Source organism: Camelus ferus, chromosome 2, assembly GCF_009834535.1.
Source record: "Camelus ferus isolate YT-003-E chromosome 2, BCGSAC_Cfer_1.0, whole genome shotgun sequence".
Taxonomy (NCBI): Eukaryota; Metazoa; Chordata; class Mammalia; order Artiodactyla; family Camelidae; genus Camelus; species Camelus ferus.
The window spans coordinates 109,424,206-109,447,471 of NC_045697.1; the positions used below are offsets into that span (position 1 = coordinate 109,424,206).

Sequence of the window (23,266 nt, forward strand, 5' to 3'; positions counted from 1 at the left end):
TGGTTTATGACCTTGGGCAGTCATACTTCCTCTATCTGTGCATCAACTTCTCCATCTGTAGAATAGGATAATAATAGTACCTACACCCCATAGGCTTGCTGGAAGGATTAAATGACTTAATATAAGCAAGGCCCTTAGGGTAGGATTTGACATGACGTGAGAACTCTATGAAGATTATCATTATTTCTAGAAGCGGAAGCTTACAATGGATCACTTCAGACTGTTGAATGGAGCTGAAAAACTACTTCCTGTTACTGCTTCCCAGACGTCTTGTTTCATGGGTCCCCACTTTAAAGGACCTTAAAAAAACAGTTTTTCCAAGATCATCTACCAAGAAATTGACTCAATTTACAGAATTGCGATTCCCGCCAACCTTCTGAATGAAATATACTTCTTTAACTTTTCCAACAACAAGGAAGAGAAAAATAAATTCCACTCTTTGGTTTACATTTTGGATCCCCAAGTAGAACATTTTAATAACAAGTACAAACAACTAACTTAAGGCAGTCACTATTTTTGAGATTTTCACAAACAACTTGCTGACATAGACTATAAGCTAGTATGTTCAAGTGTCAGCAGAGGGAAAAGATCTGTCTGTCCCAAAGCGCGGAGGCTCAGAAGAAAAATGATGGATTTTAGTGGATTTCATATTGACCTTAGTTTATCGCCTGGAAAGTGTATAAGAGGTTTATGCTCTGTAGGGATATGTGCAATAGTAACTTCTTCTTAACGGCTAGAGCTGGGTTGTCATAGACTATTCCAACCTGCCTACAAGCATCCTAAAATAAGTAGTATTAAAACATGAAGACCAATGGAAGTTTCCAAGTGAGTTCTTGTTTCTTATCTTTAGAGACAGTATAGTGCGGTAAAATTAGAGTCCGAATTCTAACTCCAGATGAACAATTGACCCTTCCAGTCTCAGTTTCTAACATGTAAAATAAGGCCAAGTAAGGCCCCTCAATGGGGGTCAAGCCCAATGAGCTTGGAGGACACAAAGGTCCCCGGGCTGAAGAGCACTTATCAAGGGGAAGACGGTAGATGAGGCCAGAAAGGGGAGTAGGGCCAGATGTCACAGTTCCTTGTAGGACAAGGCTAGGAGTCGGGGTTTCATTCTAATTGTATGGGAAACCAATGAAGTGTTTTACACCTAATAAGAATTCTGTGTTAAGATCAGTTTGGCCATTGCACAGCAGAGATACAAGTGGTGAGAGCTGAAGCAGAGAGACCGGTAGAGGGCAGTCGTAGGAGTCTACGAGAGGGATGGGGCGCTCACATCCGTCCAGGTAGCAGTCCGGAAAGAAAGGAGAGGTACGGGAACTATTCTGGAGGTGAGGACCACAGGACTTGCGGAGAGATCTAAAGGGTGGAAAGGAAAGAGGAATTAAATATGACTCCTTGGGCTTTTGGCTTGAACCACTGGGTCGATGGTGTTGCCAAGGACTGGAAGTTAGGAAGGGTGGGGCTGTACCAGGTTTGGGTAGGTGGACTCAAGAGTTTTGGACATGCTAGGTTTGAGATGCTTATTAGCCATTCAAGTAGAGATGGCAAGTGGGCAGTTGGATAGATGATCGTGGAACTTCAGGGTAGGGCTAAAATTATAACTTGGGACTCACTGGCTTATAGACATTTAAAGACATAGGGCTGGATGAGTTTGCCCAGAGAGAGAGAGAGGGTATCCAGGACCAAGCCGTGGGATCCTCTTACTTTCAAAGGCTGGGTATAGGAGAAGCGGCTGCAAAGCAGATTGAGGAGGTAGAGAAAATCTCACAGGTGGTAGTCATAGCTGTACACCACTCAAACAGACTTGCAGTGATGGTTCTGGTGACAGTAGACTCTCCCTTGGAGAATAAACTAGTTTATTAAGAGATAAGCACTGTTTCTCTGCAGCTGTCTAGTCTGTATTTACTTTTGTTGCTTTTATTTATTGTGCAAATTTGATATAAAACAATGCACGAAAGTGCTTTGAATTTGCACTTGTAAAATAAACCGAGTATTACTTTGCTAGTTCCTCTTGTTATATGAGCATTCTGTTAATATCTTTGAGATTGGTTATTGTTAATGATTATTGTTTACTTCCACTTTTGTGTTGGTTTTTTCCCTTCTCTCTCTTGGGATTGTTTCTAGCTATGAGTAACAGAAAACTTGACCACAGTAAGAAGGGATTACTTTTGCTTACAAAACAAGATGTTGAAAGGGAAACTAGCATTTCCTAATTCTTCTAGGATGCAGACTTCTGCCTTTCCAATCCACCATCCTCAACAGGTACTTTTCTTCCTCAGGCTTGTCTGATGGCTGCCAAACCTCTGTACATCACATCTTATATTCCAGCAGGAAGAAGAACACGGAGCAAAACTCTTGTCCTAGCTGAGTCTATTCCTCTTCATTAGGAAAATAGCTTTCCTTGAAGCCATGCCAGTACAAGTCTGTTTGCATCACATGGACCAGAAGTAGACCAAATAGCAAGCAAGTTGCAAAGGAGGCTGGGAAGGTGACTTTTTTTTTTCTCCATTCATGTAACATTCATTTAATCATCATTAAACATGTAGCAGGACCACACTCAAGGCATCCTGTGTAAATCACATGCTAGACTCTCTTTAAATTTTTTGTCTCTACAAATAGTGTATGATAGCACTTATATGTGGAAACTGAAAAATACAACAAACCAGTGAATATGACAAAAAAGAAACAGGCTCACAGATATAGAGAACAAACTAGTGGGTACCAATGGGGAGAGGGGAGGGAGGAGGGAAATAAGAGGTACAAACTATTGGGTATAAAATAAGCTAGAAAGACATATTGTACATATGCACTTCAACAGAAAAAGAAGGAAATCCTACCATTTGCAACAACATGGATGAAACTTGAGGACATTTGCTAAGTGAAATAAACTGGTCATAGAAGGATAAATATTGCCTGATTACACTATACAAGGTATGTAAAATAGTCAGTCTCGTAGAAGCAAAGAAGAGAATGGTAGGAGGAAGGGTATAGCTCATTGGTAGTGTGTGCTCAGCATGCACGAGGTCCTGGGTTCAATCCCCAGTGCCTCCATTTAAAAAATAAATAAATAAACCTAATTACCTACCCCCCCCAAAAGTATGTAAGATTAAATAATACAATTTAAAAAAAAGAGAGACAGACAGTTGTTATCAGAGGCTAGGAGGAGGGACAAATGGGGGAGTTGCCAATCAATATATATACATTTCAGCTATGCAAGATGAATAAGCTTTGGAAACCATGTGCAACATGGTGCCTGTAGATAACAATACTGTACTGAACTCTTCATCTGTTAAGAAGGAGATCTCATGTTATCATGCCAGATGAGATAAATAAGAATGATCATGTTTAAAAAACTGTCTTTAATTTTTAAAAAAGTGATCTAATTTAAAAATTTGAATTTAATCAACTAAATTTATATGCAGTCAAATTTACCCTTTTTGTTGTAGTTTTATGAGTTTAAAAAAAGTGGAGAAAAATGACTGTTTCTTTCTTTTTTTTAATTGAAGTATAGTCAGTTTACAATGTTGTCTCAATTTCTGGTGTACAACATAATAAGATGACTATTTTTAGCTATGAATACTGCCTCTCCCCCTAAACTGTCTGATGGTCCCAGAGAAGAAAAGGACAATTGTTTAACACAACAGAGTTGTTTGAGAAAGAAAGGCGAGAACACTTATCTGATGCACATGACTGAGGCTTCCTGAGATGAGATGAAACAGAAGAAAGTTAAAGAAGAGTCCCTTTGAGTCAAGGGGGCAGTCTGCATCTCAAGAGGACCTGCCCATAATCCCTAGGTTTCTGCCATGCTCAAGAACCCTCCCTCTGAGGATCTCCTCCCAGCCAAGGATGACGCTTGCATCCCAGCAATGATGGTGATGGAGATTTGATGAGTTTTGTTGTCTCCATTGGGGTGAGGCCCGAAATGTATGCATAGATGAGCTAGAAAACAGCTGTTTCATGTGCACTGTCCTCAGTCACTCCCATTTCCAGCATGTCTGAGTGATAAGAGATAAGACAGGAATAGGTAATATGACGTCCGTATCAAATTTACTACATTCAGCGTGATGCTGTACATCAGAAATTGAGACATCATAAACGGACTATACGTCAATAAAAAAGAATGTTAAAAAAAAAAAGAATAAGAAAAAACCCCACCATATTCATGGCATTCTGGCACATTCCCACGACGCAAACTCATGGTAATACCGTTACTAGCATTTACTCAGTCCCTATACTAGGTGCTTTACCATCCGTAATCTCAGAGTCTTCACAACCACCTTGTGACCTGCTGTGTTGAATCTTCTCTGGATCAGAGGTAAGTGATTTGGGCTTGCCACCACCCCGTCAGTTTTATGTAGGCTGTGTTGAGATATAACTCACATTTATAAACTTGCTTGGTTTTCATCTGTACTAATTAAGAAAAGAAGAACAAGAGTAAAGTAAGTCAAAAGCATGGTCAACATCTGGCACGTTTAAAATAAGTATAGATTTGTCAATTTTAGGTGTGATTTTACAAAAGATCATTTAAACTTATACGGATCTAATTTAAAATGCATATACTCCAGGGAGGGGAGGGTATAGCTCAGTGGTTGAGTGTGTGCCTAGCATGCATGAGGTCCTGGGTTTAAGCTCCAGTACCTCCATTAAAAAAAAATTAATGAATAAATAAATAAACCCAATTACCCTTCAAAAATTTTTTAAAAATTGATATACTCCAGTAAAATATCTCCTTAGTGTCTCTTCCACGCTTTACTCTTCTGCATATAACTTGCATATCGAGTTAGTTCACGTTTACATTAATTTTTTTCCGGGTAATATTATTTCATACATACGTCTCCATAACTCTGCCACTACACAACTTGGATATTTCTCATCCTTTCCAGGCTTCATTTTCTTCTGTAAAATGAGGCATTTAGACTATTATTTAATAGACAAAAGTTTTTCCAGCTCTAACAGAATATCTATTATCCACAGGGGAATAATGGAAATACAGCACCAATGACACAGGAGTCTTCTCTGGAGAACAAGTTTACTTCAAAACATGGATGCTACTTAATGGGCCATAACTTTCCTGTTGTTCGTGAGTCAGCATGAAAAATACCTCCAGAGAAGGCTAAGTAGGTTGGATTTATCTAAGGAGACAGCTGTGTAATCCTGTGTCCCTCTCCAAACCCATGGCACTGCAGAGACACGCTTTTGGCTTTTTGAACAACAGTCAAATAGCATTACCAACTTTGTAAAGTCCACAAGACCACAGCTCGAAAACTTAAGCTGGTCTTTAAAAAGCTTCAGTAGAAGAACAAAGTAGAGCTTCATTTATGTATGATCCGTAGCAATTTTCCTCTATCTTTTAACCCATTTCCATTGATTCTGTGATACTGGTTAGTGTTTGGAAGACTTTGAGTAAAAAGTAAAATAGCTTAAAAATCAGTAAGAACAAAAAGTTTTGTACTGCGACTTTTTATCAAATCTGTTTAACAAAACCTGCTATGCTGTCAATGTTTGCTTGCTTTCCTTTCCGAGTAACATAGTTGTAATAGGACTTAAAAATACATGTTGTAAATAAATAGGCCAATGAGGGAATTTTCATGTAAAAATTAACTTTGAAGGAGCAGTTACTGCCTAGTGGGCTGTGCAAGTAAGTATTCTTGTTATAAGAGGCCCCCTTAACACAGTAGAAGAAAGACCTTCAGAGTCCTAGGGGCAAATACGAATTTAAAGAAGTGAAATGAAGAGAAAAAAGGGCCGAGTTGGGTTAGGACTGGAGAGCCTTGCAAAGGAAAGGTAATGCTGGCAGGCAACAGAGAAAAAAGGCAAAGGACAGAGAATACTGGAGGTATTTGAGTTGGATAATGCAAAGTGACTTTTTTTTTCCCACATCGAGGGCTTATATTTATGCTAATCTTCTTAAATGTTGAGTTCTGGCTGAGCAATTAGACTATTTAACCTTGCTTAGAGTTACGCACAGACTGCGTGAGACTGAGTTCACAGTACTATATTACGTCCTGGGGAGGGAGAGGATCCATAATTGATTTAGTCCTTCTCCGCATCTGTCCTGCTATCCAACCACTGCTTTTCCATTGTCTAGACTTTAAGGCACTAGAAGCAATTAACTAGAGGATCAACGTAAGCAGACAGGTGTGCCCTGGGCACTCCCCTTCTCTATTCTATACTGTTCATATTCTCTGAATTTCATACAAGTTACTCTGGAAGTAGCAAATTAACGAAAAATATCTTAAGACTGACAATACTTCCAGATTGTGCAAATAGATTTCAGAATAAACCCTTGCTAGCTATACCTCTGGCAAGGCATGATATCAACTTAAAAGAGACCTCGGATCTTAGTCATACATTTTGGGTACAGGCATCAAAAAATGGGGCTAGAAAACACATTTCTAAGTACCACGTATATTACTCTGTTAATATTAGAGACAGACAACTGATCACGTCCTCAACTCCAACTAGGTTTCAGAAGAGGCTGGCTAAATTTTGTAATAGGCATCCAAAGGGGAGTAGGTGCAGGGTCTTTAAAGCGACAAATCCCCTAGTAAGAGGATTCCCCACCTGTCACAACCTGGACCGGTTCCATGGAGGGTGCCGGGCGTCCCACCGCCACGCGGCGATGAGGTCAGCCTCCGGGTCTTGGGAGAGCTCTTTTTATTCTAAATTACAGACTTTGCAGCCACCGGATATCCTCGCTGCAAAACTGGCAGTAGCCATGTGGCTGCACTCGCCTTTCCTGACAACCACTGCATTATTTCCACTAATGTCCTATCTAGGGCCTCTCGCCAGGCGACTCCTCACTCCCACCACCCACCGCCGCCCCCGCCGCGTGGGCAATAACCCGCTTGTGGCCCGTGTGCCAGAACAAAGCGGAAACCACCCCCAAAGTTCTTGGCGACAGCGGCCCGGGAGCCCCTCCCGCCACCTCTGAGCGCCCCTGTCACCGTCGCAGAGCGCGCCCGGGCCCCGCAGCTTCGGGAAGGCAGCGGCAGAGCGCTGCGGGGCGGGCCCGCAGCCATGTGCTCCGCATCGGGCGGGGCGGCGGCCGCGGAGTGCGCATTGTCCACGTTCCCCGCGCCCCGCCGCGCTCCGTCCCTCCCTATCTGTGGCGCACACGCGCGGAGCGGGCGGCGCGCAGGGCGGGGCGGGGGCGGGGCGGCGCGGCGCGGGGCGGGGCGGGGCTGGGCGGGGCGGGCGGCGCGGGGGCGGGTCCGGGGCGAGGCGGCTCGGGCGCCAGCGAGCGAGCGGCGAGCTCGGCGAGCACCCGAGAGGAGCGCGAGCAGCAGCATGGCGGGGCTCCGACGCCCGCAGCCGGGCTGCTACTGCCGCACCGCCGCGGCCGTGAACCTCCTGCTGGGCGTCTTCCAGGTCCTCCTGCCCTGCTGTCGCCCGGGAGGGGCTCAGGGACAAGGTCAGCCTGGCGCCGCTTCGCTGGCTTCCCTCTTCACCCCGCCCCCCCTTCCCTTTCTTTTGGGGAACTGCTGAAATCTATCAGAAGGCGAGGAGGGGAACGGGAAAGGGGCCGAAGAAGGAAGGAAAGCGATTGCAATTCCGTGCTGATAACCTCTGCTAACCGCGGTGTACCCTGCCGCGTCCCTCACCCCCCCGACACCCGAAAGCTGGGAAGTCGCGGGGCTTGGGGACCGCCGCGCGGACCGCTAGCCGCGCACGCCCCGGAGCCTTTGTGCGCGGGCCCCGGGCGCCCCGGGCGCAGCCCCCGCTTTGTGTGGCGCGCGCTGGGGCCCCGCCGCGGCCCGGCTTCCTGCAGCTTTGTTCCGCGAGCCTGGCTGCCTGGGTCGCATCCCGCACACGCCCGCCCCGGCTGCCGCGGGATGCGGAGCGCGGGGTCCCGCGGAGTGGCTTCCCCTCTCTTTCCCCCACCAGTACGAGAGCCCCGGAGTCCGCACGCCCTCTCCTCTCCTTCCGAGGGGCCGCCGGCTTGCACCCCGTCCATTGTGTTCTGATTCTCGCCTCCCTCCTCGGGTGGCCTCCACTTCGAGAAGGAAAGGGAGGCTTGTTTTGGTGAGGCGGGTGCTTGGGGGGACGATCGGGAAACAGGAAGCGTTTCTTTTCCGTGCATTAAAAGCGCGGTGTGTTTTTCGGTGTTCTTGCAGCGGTTGAGCCTTTGCCGAACGTGGTGGAGCTGTGGCAGGCAGAAGAAGGGGAACTCCTGCTGCCCACTCAGGTGAGGACGACCAGGTGACAGGGCGGCTGCGGGCTTGCGAGCGAGCAGAGGCCCGGAGGCCGCCGGCCCCGCGGCGGCACCGGCGCTCGGGCCACTTTGCAAGGCAAATAAACGGTCGGCCGAGCCTTAACACCTGGCAGCGGTGGCCTGCCCGGCCTCCTCCCGCGCCATGTGACAGGCCGTGAGTCACGCCCGCCCCAAGTTCAGGAGGTGGGAGCCCAGGCCACCTCAGCAGGGCTGCGGCCAGCGGCGGCGGTGCCGAGGGGAAGGGCGGGCCCCGCGGCCGCCTGTGGGCCGGGGTGGGCGAGGGACCCGTGCCCTGGTCTCTGCGTGAGCCGTGCTGTGTGCCTGAGGACCACAGGCACAATATAGAATATTGATTTAAGAAATGTTAGTGAATGGTACTCACCATTAGCGTTAAGTAGCTTTGGGATGGAGATGTGACCTAAAGGATTGTAATCTTGGATTTTTTCCAAGTACCTTTAATTCGTGTTAGAATACACCCTCCTGTTAAGAACCTGAATTTCAGGTTTTGGGGTTTTTCCCCCCCTATAGGATATAATGATTGCATGTGGAAAAATCATTGCTAACAATTTGTTAGGCATCTGGCATCATACAGGGTTCACTGCTGCCACAGATACAGGACTGCAAAGCTGTCGTGTTTCAGGTTTAACTTTTAGGAGAGATTCTCATTGACTGCAGATGTGCACATTGAAATATCATGTTGGCTGTTTTTCAGCAGCAGCAGTAGTAACCTCAAATGCATGGGTTTTTTTTTTGGTGGGGAGAGTATTTTGAATTACAAGGAAATATTCAGCTTGTGTGCCGTGATTTTTCAGATGTTCATTACTTCCCACATTGGTGGCAGCACTTAATTCTATGTTGTCTCTTGTGCCTGTTCAGAAAACAGGATATCTAGCTGTAACTTGACTGGAGTGCACTTTTACATTTCAGCGTTCTCCCTCCTGTGTGAAGCGTTTAGAGTGCTGGTTTTGAGATATTTGGAATATTCCTTTTAACCGGGCTAATGAATAACAGCTTCAAGGTAGAGAGGTGATTTTTAGAGGAAAAATTTCCTGGACCTTCCCTGAAGGCCAGCGGGCTGAATGGGACCAGTCCTTGGAGAAAAAGCCCCATCAGGATGGGAAGCAAATAGTTTGTCCTTCTCAAAGTTTATTCTTAAGTGGATTTTTTTCCTGATTGTAGTTAGCAGATATATAGAATATAGAAAGATAAAAAGAACGGAATAGAAATCATGCAGTTCCTGCTGCGAGAACCACACTTAACATTTGACACATTCACTTTTAAAGAAATACAGTGTAGTAGTGTTTGTGTGTGTCAGAGTTTTCAGCAGAGGCGTTAGTGACTGGAGAACTGCTTATTGTGGGGGACTGTCCTGGGCACTGTAGGCTGCTGAGCAGTTAGGGCATCTCTGCCTCTACCCGCTAGATACCAGTGGCACTCCCTCCCCCACCCCCGAAGTAGTGACAGCTAAAAATGTCTCCAGACATTGCCAGATGTCCCTGGGGAGCAGGATTGCCCGGGTTGAGAAGCACTGGTGTATATCTATACATATTTGCATTTTTACTCAGTTGTGGCCTCTACCTCTTACTGGTTAGTCTTAGAAGCCAACTCAGACAGAAAGGAAAGGAGATTAGAGACTTTCATTTGTTACAGCGGTAGTTGAAATCAGTCGCTGTGCTCAGAGGTGGACATGTCAGAGCCTCTGATGTGATTAATGATTTTATTTATAGGCTCCAAAGTTATTTTATACAATTCTTAATTTCTGGTTTTGTTTATATGTATAATGCAGTTTGTTTTGGGGAAAAAATAGCATTTGGAAGCCGTCTTTCTGGACTACTTGTTACAGAAGCATTTATAGCTATTTTAATCAAAGCTATATTGAAAGTGAAACTGGTATTCAAAGTAATTTTCTAAATATTTCATTTCTGTCTAGATGCATATTTTTGGGGACTGTTTTACCTGGTTGGGGGTGAAGATATATATGGGTCTGTCTATTTATCTATCTGAACTGCATATATATTTCTCTCTAAACTGCACATGTGTATGTGTGTGTTTTCTGAAGACAGTTATTTTTAGGGAATTCTTTTCAAAGTATTTTGAATTTTTTTTCAGAGAAAGTTCCCTCATGTGTATCACAGAGTCTGTTAAAAAGAGAACATTTATAGGTGTTATTTAAATTTGAGGGTTTTCTCCTTAATTAATTTGTAAGTTGGCTTCCTTTCAGGAAGACTTAAAGATGGCTTTGGAAACTAAGATTTGTCAGTGATAGGTGACGTAGGAGCATCAGAAGGTGTGGCATTAAAACGTTGAGTACTGACATTTGCCACCACTAATTATTTATACAGTTACCTATTTTGAAAATGTTTTCTGTAGATTGGGCCTTTTTTTTCTTTTTTTTTCCTTGTCCTTGTTCTTTTTTCTAGTGAGTCTCTCTGAAGTAATCAAGAACTTGAAAAATGCGTTACTAGTAAAATCAAATATTACAATTGAATACTTATAAACTGCCAGGCTTATAAATCCCTCTGGCCAGGCCTCCAGGATTTGACTCATCGCTCCATCCCTTTTCACCTCCTGTCCTTGGTTTCTTCATCTGCAAAATGGGGTGAATAGCAGTGCTGGTCTCAGAGGATTTTGTGAGGATTAAGTACCTGGAACTTAGCACTTAGTATAGGTCACCTATTACTTTGGCAGTATCTCAACTGACCCCTGGATTTGGTCATTGGAGAGCACGGAACAGCTTTCCTGCTTTGAAGGGCCTGAACCAGTGCAAACAGCTCAATACTATTTTGTGCCCAATAATTGCATAGGTAAGTTACGTTATTCACATCTTTTTGTTATATACTCTTTGATGTGGTAAAATATTTTGGTCTAGGAACATTAAAAGCTCTATCAATGGTGATAATAAGAAGAAGGAAGGAAAAAAAATGTGATTTTATTTTTAGATTTACAGAATTTTTCCCTCTCCTCTGACTCTACTTCACTGCCCTGACCCCAAAGTGGTGATACTACAGAAACCAAACAAATGTTTTCATCAGCTCATTGTCAAGAAGTAATTGTGTCTGTGCAAGATACTGCTTTGTGCGCCTTCTGCCCTTTTTTTTTTTTTAGGAGTGAGTGGGGAGGTAATTAGGTTTATTATTTATTTATTTTTAGAGGAGGTGCTGAGGATTGAACCCAGGACCCCTTGCATAGGAAGCACGCACTCTACCACTTGAGCTATACCCTCCCCCTGGTGCACCTTCTGACTCCACTTCAGGATCAGAACCTTCTGTGATTCCCTGTGACCCACTCGACTTGGCTCTGGCCCTCGGGGCCTTTTGCACTCTGACCTTGTCTGCAGCTCCGGTCAGTCCTCTGGGCTGCTCCCTCCAGCCTGCACCTTGGCCAGGCAGATCCAGCGGTTCCCTGCTGAATGAAAGCACAGATGCTCCTGCCCCATGGTTCGTCCAGGACCGGTCCTTCCTGACTCCCAGCTTGCCAGTGCCACTGTTACCGTCACTGTTCCTCTTCCCTCCTGGACTTTCTTGAGTGTCTGGATGTTTTCTTTGTTTTGCATATGCCTTGTTGCCCTAACTGGTATCCCTTTAAGAGTGTTTGGGTTCCCTGTTGTGGCCACGATGTTGGGCATACAGTAGGCATTCTGGGGTTAGCGCATGCATTCTTCCTAGTGGAGAGGCAGTGGTCAGAGTCTTGTCCAGTTCCCCTGTGTATGAGTTAGTCACTCCTGAAGATGGCAGGTGGAATGTCTTAGGGGTTGAGTTCCTATTATTGGTTAATAACCACACTTTTGTTTTGTTTTGTTTTTGGTTGGGGGCCGTAATTAGATTTATTTATTTATTTTTCTAATGGACGTACTGGGGATTGAACCAAGGACCCCATGCGTGCTAAGCACGCGATCTACCGCTGAGCTAGACCCTCCCCTCTAATAATCACATTTTGGTATCAGGTCTAGCAGCAAGAAGGGCAGTGTAGAATTTGTTCATTTAATCCATTCACTCCTGAGGCCCCTGGCTGGGTCTGGGACACGGACCTTGGTGCTGAGTGGGAGCAGCTGTCGCCTGCTGAGAGCACGTTGGTCTGGTTTGGGATGGGGAGGCTCGGGGCTCTCCTGGCCTTGTTGGTCCATCTGGCAAACACCTGACATGGGCCTGGCCCAGATAGGCCCTGCAGGCCAGTGACGAATAAGAAAGTTTCTGCCTTTACAAGTCCCACATCTTGTTTATTTTAGTCCCTTAAGCCTGAGAGTGAAGATAACGGAAACTGGTAGAAAGTGAAACAGGAAATGGCACCCAAGTGGCTCAGGTACTGAGTTACGTAACAGCATCTTGCGCCAGTCCAGGAAGCACTGACTCGTGTTTGGAAATCTTTTTGTCATAGAGACTTCTTATTGGTTGAATCACCTTCCACTGTTAACATTAAAAAAAAAAAAAACTAACAGGGGTTGAATACCATTGGCATTGTTGAAGCGCTTTATAAGTATTAACTCATGTTAATACACTAAAAAGTATGACGTGTTGTGAGCTGATTTCAGATAAGGAAATGGAGGCACCCAGTAGGTAAATGACTTGCCCAAGGTGATAAGGGAATGGCAGTGGTGGGGTTTGAACCCAGGAGGTGTCCAGAGCCTAAGCTTCTGTATTGTCTGAGTTTTAGGAGTCTGACCATGACAGTGGTATTGTGGTGAATAAAGTTCCTGTGTCTCAGAGAAATAATTTCATGTTCTGTTTTGAGTTAGAAAAATTTGCTTTACGAAGTTAAAAAGAATAGTTCCATCTACTGGTATTTTTAAATTTTATTTTTATTGAATAAGTTTTATTGAGGTATAATTAACATGTTATATTAATTTCAGGTGATTCTGTATTTGGAGAGATTGCAAAATGATCACCGCAATAAGTCTAGTTAATGTCCATCACCATACAAAGTTACAAAAAAATTTTTTTTGTCTTGCGATGAGAACTTTTAAGATTTTCTCTCTTAGTAACCTTCAAATATGCAATAGAGTATTATTACCTATAATCATGTACATCATGCTGTACATTTCACCCCATGACTTATTTTATACATGGAAGCTTGTGCCTTTTGATGCCTTTCATCTCTTCTACCCACCCCCACCCCCTGTTTCTGGCAACCACTAATCTGTTCTCTGTATCTCTGAGCTTGGTGGTTTATTTTTTATTAAGATTCCATAAAAAAGTGAGATCATACAGAATTTGCCTTTCTCTGTCTGACTTATTTCACTTAACATAATGCTTTTGAGATCCATTCATGTTGTCCCAAATAGCAAGATTTCATTCTTTTTCGTGGCTGAATAATATTCCATTATATATATATATATATATATATATATATATATATACACACCATATCTTCTTTATCCAGCCATCTGCTAATGGACACTTAGGTTGCTTCTGTGTCTTGGCTACTGTAAATAGTGCTGCGGTGAACATAGGTGTGTGTATATCTTTTCAAATTAGTGTTTTAGTTTTCTTTGGATAAATACCCAGAAGTGGGATTGCTGGAGCATATGGTAGTTCTATTTTTAAATTTTTGAAGAACTTCCATACTGTTTTCCACAGGGGCTGCACCAGCTTGCAATCCCAGCAACAGTGCTCGAGGTCTCCCTTTTCTCCACATCCTCACCAGCCTTTGTTAACTCTTTGTCTGTTTCATGAGAGCTGTCTGACAGATGTGAGGTGATATCCACTAGTATTTAAACAGCTGGACTCTACTTAGCCCCGCAGACATTCATGAACATGTACTGAGGGCCAAGCACTGTTTCAGGCTCTGAGGCTGTCACGGGGAACCAAAAAAGAAACTCCACTGCCCTCGTGGAGCTGGCAGTTCAGTGGAGGCATGTAGATAATAAATAGGAACTAGACCCAGTTGTGAGTTACATAGTCTGTTACAAGGGCATCAGGACTGTGTGGTAGCAGACTGGAGGAAGACTCGGTTGATACGAGTTTTGATTTTAATTTAAGAGGTCAAGGCAGATCTCTTTGAGAGGGCCTGTTTTTAATATTTGAGCCAACCCCTGAAAGCAGCGAGAGAATTAGAATAGCTCATGCAAGGGCCCTGAGGCACTGTCAAGAGGGAGTGGGGAGAAGTTACAGGGTTTGGTTTCTGACCTTTGAGAGCTTGGTGGTGTTGGGGAGATAAGGCCGTGTTCAAGTGCTGAAATGTAGACACTGAGGGGAGAGAGGAGCTGTGTGTGTTGGTGGGTCTGTTAAGGCTCCTGGGAGAGCGGGGCCGCTTAGAGACTTGCATTGGCCTGGAACCTCACGTGGGTGTGTATGCTGAGGTTTTGAATGGGAGCCAGCCTGTCTGCTGAAGTGTGGTTGTAGAGATTGGGATCAGTGTGTCAAGTTCAAGTGACAGTTGCTCAAGTCCAGGTTCAGGAGCTTGGAGTGTACCTGACTAGCGGTTAGGCAGCCATGGTAGGTTCTTGAGCAGAGATTAACACGATGATCTTGACTCCTGGGTCCATACTATGCAGGTGGGAAGTAATGACTGATGTTGAGGAAGGTTGGTTCCTCGTTGACACACAGGATGGGTTGAAGGCAGCATTCTTTTTAAAAACAATTTTTAATTGAGATATAATTGATGTGCAATATACATATATTTCAGGTGTATAACATAGTGATCATAATTTTTGAAGCTTATACTCCATTTATAATTATTATGAAATATTGGCTAGATTCCCTGTGCTGTGCAATAATACATCCTTGTAGCTTATTTATCTTATACATAGTAGTTTGTATCTCTTAGTCCCCTACCCCTGTCTTCCCTCTTCTCATTGGTAACTTCTAGTTTGTTCTCTGTATCCGTGAATCTTTCTTTTTTTGTTATATTTACTAGTTTGTCTTTTTTTTTAGATGCCACATATAAATGATATCATCATATGGTATTTGTCTTTCTCTAGCTTATTTCACCAAGCATAACCTCCAAGTCTATCCATATTGTTGTAAATGGCAAAATTTCATCATTTTTAATGGCTGAGTTATATTCCATTGTGTGTATGTGTACGCACACACACGTACATACATAAACATTTAAATATATATTCCTCATCTTCTTTATCCATTCATCTGTTGATGGACACTTAAGCTGCTTCCATGTCTTGGCTATTGTAAATTGTACTGCTGTGAACATTGGGGTGCATGTATCTTTTCAAATTAGTGTTTTCATTTTTTCTTGATATATACCCAAGAGTGGAATTGCTGGATCATATGGTAGTTCTGCTTTTAGTTTTCTGAGAAACCCCTATACTGTTCTCCATAGTGGCTGTACCAGTTTACCATCCCACCAATAGTGCATGAGGGTTCCCTTTTCTCCCTGTCCTTGAGAGGCAGCCGTCTTAAACAGAGTGACAAGCCCGTCTGTGGTGGTAATGCAGGCCTGGGCTACTGAAGGCTTGGTCTAATTTGCTGGCAGACAGGATGGAGGACAGTCTGAACTTTATTTCCGATGAGTGGGTAAGTCCTCATGCTTGGAGATAAAGGAGACCAGTGTAAGATGACCTTAAGGTTTGCCCAGGGGTCAAGGAGTATGATGGCATCCTGAACAGAAGGAGGCCCTTGGCAGGGATCCCTGTCTTTGAGAAGTCTGGTATGGGTCATAATTGTCTCTGGGGACACAAAGTGCGTATATCCTGGAGGTTCTGGCAGTAGGGCTGGAGCTGTAAACGAATTCATCTGACACGGACTGTGGAGTCCCTGGCATGTGCTGGGCACGGCTCAGTGCTGTGCTGACCAGAGCCACCCGAGCCTTGGCTCTTGTGGGAGGATAGGCTTTTGTTGAGTATCTGCATGTGTGATTGAGTAGTTGGGGCCGGAGGCTGGGGTTTGGTCTGATGGTTGCCAGCGTAGGTCAGCATTTGGAGGGCATTAGTGGAGAGGGGTCTGGGCCCAGGAGGACTGGCAGTGATGGGGAGGAAGAGGGCAGTGTGACCAAGAGAAGCTGGAGGAACGGAAAGGGTCGGTACTCCCGAAGCCACTGAGCTTGGGGAAGACTCTTCTGTCACCAGCGCATCTTCCAGGCAGACAGCAGTGAAGCGTTTAACTGGATCTGCCCTTCCGTTTCTATTGCAAGCACCTTTCCTTTTCCCCTCCCGGTATGTGATTTTTGGTCCCATTTTGGCCCTGGCAGTCTTGGAGAAGATGTTGAAAGTCCTTTCGAGTATGATATGTATGCCATGTATAATGTTATCAGCCTTTTTACGTTGGTGTCAAAATATACCATTGGTTCATTTGGAGGAGTCTGAGCTAAACAGTGCATTTTTGATATTGGGGGATTTGAATTATCATTAAATTTTATCTCGTGTGATTAAACTTAAACATCAAAGAAAGGCTTGTGGAGAGAGGAGTTTTGTCGAATTTTGAGATTATGTTTTGGCTGTGATTTTAATAGGTAGAATGTTTACTTACAATGACTATCTAAGAGATCACTTGGCAATTTATGGCTTTTAGTGGTGTCATTCTAATGTCATTCTTTTTTCCAATAAATATTTATTGAATGTCTGTGAGATTTTTTAAAAATTGTATTTGCATTCTTCTTTTAATTGACATATAGCCAGTTTACAGTGTGTCAATTTCTGGTGCACAGCATAGTGTTTCAGTCATACATATACATACATCTGTTCATTTTCATATTCTTTTTCATTATAGCTTATTACAAGTTGTTGAATATAGTTCCCTGTGCTATACAGTAGGACCTTGTTGTTTATCTATTTTATATACATTAGTATCTGTAAATTTCAAATTCCCAATTTATCTTTTCCCACCTCCTTTACCCCCTGGTAACCATAAGTTTGTTCTCTGTGAGTCTGTTTCTGTTTTATAAATAAGTTCGTTTGTGTCTTTTTTTTTTAAGATTCCACATATGAGTGACATATGGTATTTTTCTTTCTCTTTCAGTCTTACTTCATTTAGGATGACAATCTCCAGGTGCATCCATGTCACTGCAAATGGCATTATTTTATTCTGTTTTATGGCTGATTAGTATTCCATTGTATAAATACACCACAACTTCTCTATCCAGTCATCTGTTGATGGACATTTGGGTTGTTTCCATGTCTTGGCTGTTGTAAATCGTGCTGCTGTGAACATTGGGGTCGTCACCCCTGTGAGAGTTGAAGAACAGTTTTTTATTTGTTTTGTTGTTTTGGAGATTTCATGTTCCTTTGAAACAACTGTTAAAGCATGTTCTTTCTCAATAGGGTGATTCTGAAGAGGATATGGAGGACCATTCTCAAGAGCAAAGGTAAGGAAAAAAGTGGGAGCAAATATATGCTGAGTTTCCTTGCCTGCTAGGATGCTATCTGAAGTCTTGGCCTATGTCTGTGCTTGTATATCTAATATTATCTGTGATGTACCTTTGTCTTTGGCATTGGGGTGTCTGTACTCTCTAATAATTAATATGACTTTGTTTAAAATAAGGTTGCACAGAAAGCTGTTAAAGTACCCCCTCCTCCCACACCAACTTCACTTCTCCATGGCGTGCTTACACCTTCCTTCTTGTTTACAAACATCTATGGAGCATCAGGCATGGTGCTGGGTGCTGGACTTAAAACATTGACCAAGACCTGTTTGTGTGTAATAGAGAAGTCAGACATTATTGTTAAAAAAAAAAAAAGTATGCTTATAATAAGAACTATCAAGAATTAGATTTCTGTAGTAGAGAGTAATGAGGTGGATAGGGTGGTCAGGTGGTCAGAGGTGACAGCTGAAGCCTGGAGGATGTGTGGGAGCAGCCATTCAGCAGGTGGAGGGAATGACAGGTGCAAAGGCCCTGTGGTAGGAAGCCCTGGCAGCAATCCAGGAACTTGGGGCAGGTAATGTGGTTTTGTAGGATAGTGAGATGAGGCTACAGTAAGGAGGTTGGGTTTTATTATTATTATTTTTTTTTAATGTTTTTTAAGTGTGGGGTGAGTTGTCAAAAGATTTAAAGCAGGGGCTAGCAAATCAAAAGATGAAAATTAAATTTTTAAGAGACTGCTTTGGCCATGGGACAGTCTTGGTTAGTTGTCAAACTGGGATATCTGGTCCCTTGGGGGTACATGAAGATACTAAGTGGTACCTGGGCATGGGGATAACTTTCAGAGGATCAGCTTTTAATCCCCAACATTTGTATATTCTCCTGAAACTAATCTGTCTGTAGGTTGCAAGTTGTCCTTTTCCACGTCTTCTTTTGCAATCTCACATCTCCACTTTGCCAAAGAAGGGCATACTTCTTACCCAGCCCTGATCCTGCTGTGTGCTTCATCTTGGGCGAAGGGACAGTGTGAAATATTGGTTAGGAGAAAGCAGTTTAACTCTGATTGGATGACAGATTGATTTGTACTCTGGTGGTTTTCAAATCTCTCTGTAAAATTGAAGGCGGACCCGATCAAATTGGCAGTTATTAGACCATCAAAAGTTCTTTTCAATGATAGATAAATTGATTTTTGGATCAAGTGCTGAGGGAGTTTAGAGAATCTAGGGCCAGTGCTATACAAAGCTGCTTCCTGAATCACATGTACTTGTGTGAACAAGCTTTTCCAGTGCTTATGTTCAAACCAAACAGACAAAAAAAAACCAAGGACGGTAAGATGAACTTGGTGCTGATCACTGCTGTCTCATTCTAGCAGTAATATTGACATGAACCAATTGGGGGAAAGACAGGTCCATCCATCTCATTAAAGGATGCATTTTTAATAAAATGTGAATTTGTATGTTCAGTTACCTGTCTAAATTTGTGAAACTTGTTGGTTTGATTAGTTGTGTGCTAATCAAAATCACATCAATAATTCAGAAGAAAAAAAATTTAAGGTCTCGACCCTGTGGTCACAGGAAATCTCAATTTACAGTTTTGTTGAATAAGGCTTTGAATGTAAATATATATTACTTTCAAATTCTTTGTGGGACTTTTCAGCAAGAGAGGAAAAAAAGCCTCTCTGTATATTTTCAAAAATGGATGATGACAGATGTCATTGCAGTGGTATTTAGAGTCCTTTGAATATATTTGAAAAAGTGTGAGTTTTATGAAAAACGCTGATATTTATAGTACACTAGAAATTACATTCTTTGCAAACATTTAAACGCGGAGTGTAACACCTTAAATACTGGGGTCACTTAACTATATGGGGCAGCGTTCAGAGTTTGTCACAGTCTTGTTTGAGGGTCTGGAAGCAAGAAACACTGAGAAGTGCTGGTGGTGGTTCCGGCTGGGCTGGCGGTGGTGGGGACGGAAGTACGAGGAGGGGTCTGAGATGAATTTCTGTTGACTTGGTCGTGGAGAGGGAGAGAGGAAAACCGTGGAGGGCTTCTGGAATTCCAGTTCAGCATCTGGGGAGAGGATGACTGTGATGGGAGAGGATCTAGTGGGAAGGAGATCAGCCCGCTTGGCTGTCTTCTCGGAATCTCAGGCTTGATGGAACACGTCCCGGGGAGGGGGCAGGTGGGCAGGTGGGCAGGGGAGGTGAGTGTGGAGTGGGAATGCCCGGGCTGGGCTCCGGGGGCCTTGTGTGTGTGCCTTGGCCCTGGTTTTCCTCTTTTCCAGGTGTAGTTCTCCTCTTTCTTATGAATGAGAACCAGTTTCTTTTCACCAACTTCTCGTCACAGGTAAAGGTATTAAGTCGGATTTTATCCTTGTTGCTGATTTGACACAGATTATCAGAGTGAAGGTGTGGGAGTGAGGGAGATTGAGACAATGGCTTTCAAGCCTTTTGACAGTGACTCACAGTAAAAGATACATTTTACATCACCATTGCTTGCGCACCCAAAGGCAACCTGTGTGGATGTGTGAATATGTCCCTGTATGCTTATTTATTTATGTATAAAATAGTGCTTACTTTTGCTACCTGTGGTGTCCTCTGTTTTCTATTTCATTTTTTTTTACTGTGGCAAAATACATATATTTACCATTTTAGCCATTTTTAAGTGTAGAGTTCTGTATATTAGGTAAATTCACATTGTGCAACCATCACGACCATCTGTCCATGGAACTTGTTTTGTTTGTTTTTATGTGTGTATTTTTTTTTCCTTTTTCAGTTTTAATAGGTAGAATGATTACAGTTTGCACACATATACATTATGTTGCATGTAAATACATATATACAGTGTACTGCATTTTTTTTTTAGTTTATATGTATGTACATTGTTTCTAAGAACAGATTAGAGCTTTGGCTTTTTAAATTTATATAGTTATCAAAGGAGTAAAGCCAACCACAAAATAAGAATCAACAGAATGCAGTAATCTAATATTAAAGGACAGTCAAATATGCTTATGCATATTCAAGAAATCAGTCATCTAAGTTATAAATAATAAGTAGTTCATTTGTTTTTAAGTGTAGAGTTCTGTGGTATTAAATAAATTCACATTGTTTGTAACCATCATGACCATCTGTCCAGGGAACTTTTTTATTTCATTCAAAAAATGCTAGTTGCTACGGCTGAGTTGATTTCAAAACTCCTTAATCATGATTCACAGTTTGGTCAGCCCTGATTTATATGTTTTAATCTTCTCAGAATCAACTATTCCAGCATTTTGCTGTGTTTTATCCCTAGTTGCTTTCCTTTTAGCTGGACTTCCAAGCCTCTTGGTTGCTTTTGGGTTTTTTTGTTTGTTTGTTTTCAGTTGAGATTTTTTTTCCTCTTGTGTGACAGCAAGTTCATGATGCAGGTTGGATGTTGAAAACCTTCTAGAACACCTTCGTGTCCATTTCCGTAGCTTCTTGTGTTCTCTCTGTGAATTCTAAATCTGATGTCCTTTGATGGGTAAAGTAATCACCAGAGTTCTTACTATTTATTTACCTTCTACTGCACAGAAGGGATTTTTTTAAGAAGATGAAAGTTTTAATACTTTCAAAACTCATATAATCTCTTGTGACTTTTAAATTAAACCTTTTGCTTTTAGGATACATGGAAAAGCTGTAAAGATCGTGCAGAGAGTTTACCCTAATGTCAGCGTCTTATGTTACTGGGGTACATTTGTCACAGCTGAGAAACCAGCACGGGTTCTTTACCATGAACGAAACTCCATTCTTTATCTGGATTTTCCTGGTTTCCCCCTAATGTTCTCTGTCCCAGGGTCCTACCCAGGACATCATATTCCTTTTAGTTGTCACATCTTAAGATCCTCTGGGTTGTGACAGTCAGACGTCCCTGACTTTCGAAACCTTGGCTGTTTTGAAGTTCTGGTCAGGTGTTTTGTAAAGTGTCCATCCATGTGGAGTGGTCTGAGGTTTTTCCTCATGCTTCTGTTACCGAGTCCAAAGTCGTTCTGCTTGCTGCACGACAGGCCAGTAACTCGGTAGACAAAGTGTTGGGGCAAGGAATAATGACTTTATTTGGAAAACCCGCCAACCTAGAAGATGGCCGACTACCGTCCTGGAGAACGATCTTCCCCAAATCTGAATTCAGGCTCTTTTTTTCCTAAAAAGGGGAGGGGGTGTGCTTGGTTGTTGCAGACTTCCTGGTGTAGGAATCCTTTGTTCTTGGAATCCTTTGTTCTTGCAGCTGTCCACGTGGGTCAGATCATGGTGTCCCTGTAAAACCTCCAACAAAACAAACTTTTCCTATTCTGCAACTTGTTATCTCTATACGAATGCGAAGGTGTTATGCCCTTAAAGGTCAGAGTCTTGAGAATGGGCTCTCCTGTATATTTCAGGCTGTAGGCAACTTTCTGCAGAAGGTTCAGAGCCAGCAGAACTAAGCCTAGGAAACAGAGCACAGGGTTAAAGCCAAAGGAACGGCTCTAATGTGGAGTCAGATTTGTTCTTTTCTGTTACTGTCTGGTTGAGTTTATGGGCTTTGGGGAGGAGGAACATTCCCATCCTAGTCAAGGGTACCGCTGTCAGCGTGACTTAGCACTTGACATTGACCTTGGCCACCTGGTGGAGGTGCTGCTGGTCAGCTCTTTCCACTGTAAAGTGACTTTTTTCTTAAACCTCTTTCTTCAGAGGCGAGTCATTAAGTGGAATTACACTCCACCTCCATGAATTATTTAGAATTCTTCTGTGTGGGAGATTTGTCTCTTCTCTCCCATCCATCGATTTACTCAGTCATTTATTTATGGCGCGGGTATTCATTTTCTACTCTGGGCTGTGATCAGTCCTAGGTTTGCCCTGCTCTTTTCATGCCATTTTCCCTTAACTTGATTTATGAAGTTGTTGGTATCTCTTCACACGTTTTTCAAATGCTTTTCGGATTGTCATTTTAATCACTCCCCTGCTGCGCTAACTTTAGTGAGATTAAGATGAACTTGAAGCAGGTGGGAAGGGTTAAATTGGAAACTGGAAAATTGCACCTCTTGGGGAGTGATAAAAAGAAAAAGAAAAAAAGAAAAGAAAAAGAAAGGAAAGAAAAAAAAAAAGGAAAAATGAACTTGACTTCAGTAGAACCAGCATGTGTGAATCCCACAAAATGAGCGGGTCTCTGAGAGAACCCATATAGGAGAGCGGCTCCTGACTTGGATTCAAGAGAGCAATCTGACCATAAAAGAGAGTCTCAGGACGTCCCGGGGAAAGTGTAGGCGGCACTGACATGTCGCTGGAGAGTCTAGACCGTGAAGGGGGCTCTGTGTTTCACTCCCAGGCTGCCCATGGTGGGACCAGAACCAGACCACTGCTGACTGGGGAGCCGGCGCAGGGCACCAGAGCTGCTTGCCTGTAATCTCAAAGTTCGGGAAAGCTTTTAGGGTCATTGGCCTCATTGAAGATTTTGTTTATATTATCTTGACTTCATCTTCCGTGCATGCTATTTAATTGTTCTTGGTTGAAAGCCAAAGAAGCAATATTTGAAAAATGTCTTCCCTCTCTCTGGTCCAATCCCCCTTTTTCTCTGGGGTGTTCTCGGATATCCACAGTCATCTGTTCCTCCGCTGAGAAAGAAAGAGTGCTGCTGTGAATTCAGGGGGAGAGCGGAGGGGAGCGAGAATCGACTGCTCTCCGGGAAGCAGGTCCAGCTCTCCCATACGCCTTTGTGGAGTGTATTTGTTAGAAGGTGAAAAGTTTCAGCATTGGCCAAGTATGAATAGTATATTATGTCAACTTTTGAAATGATCATGTTAAATCACAAA

At 43.2% G+C, this 23,266-nt stretch overlaps 1 protein-coding gene and 1 long non-coding RNA gene across 2 annotated transcripts in view; one reads left to right on the forward strand and one right to left on the reverse strand.

Moving 5' to 3' along the window:
* Positions 1-814: 814 nt before the first annotated feature.
* On the reverse strand, positions 815-7,213 carry LOC116659008. Its single transcript, XR_004314268.1, has 2 exons — positions 2,177-7,213; positions 815-1,356 (listed from the first exon to the last, which is right to left on the reverse strand). It is a non-coding gene; the product is annotated as an uncharacterized LOC116659008 (long non-coding RNA).
* Positions 7,214-7,229: 16 nt separating this feature from the next.
* The window catches only part of TMEM131L (transmembrane 131 like), a 159,808-nt gene continuing 143,771 nt past the window's right edge, over positions 7,230-23,266 (forward strand). The window contains 3 exon segments of the mRNA XM_032465146.1: positions 7,230-7,414; positions 8,118-8,188; positions 17,427-17,470. Coding sequence (XP_032321037.1) covers positions 7,291-7,414; positions 8,118-8,188; positions 17,427-17,470 — 239 coding nt within the window. The 5' untranslated portion in view covers positions 7,230-7,290.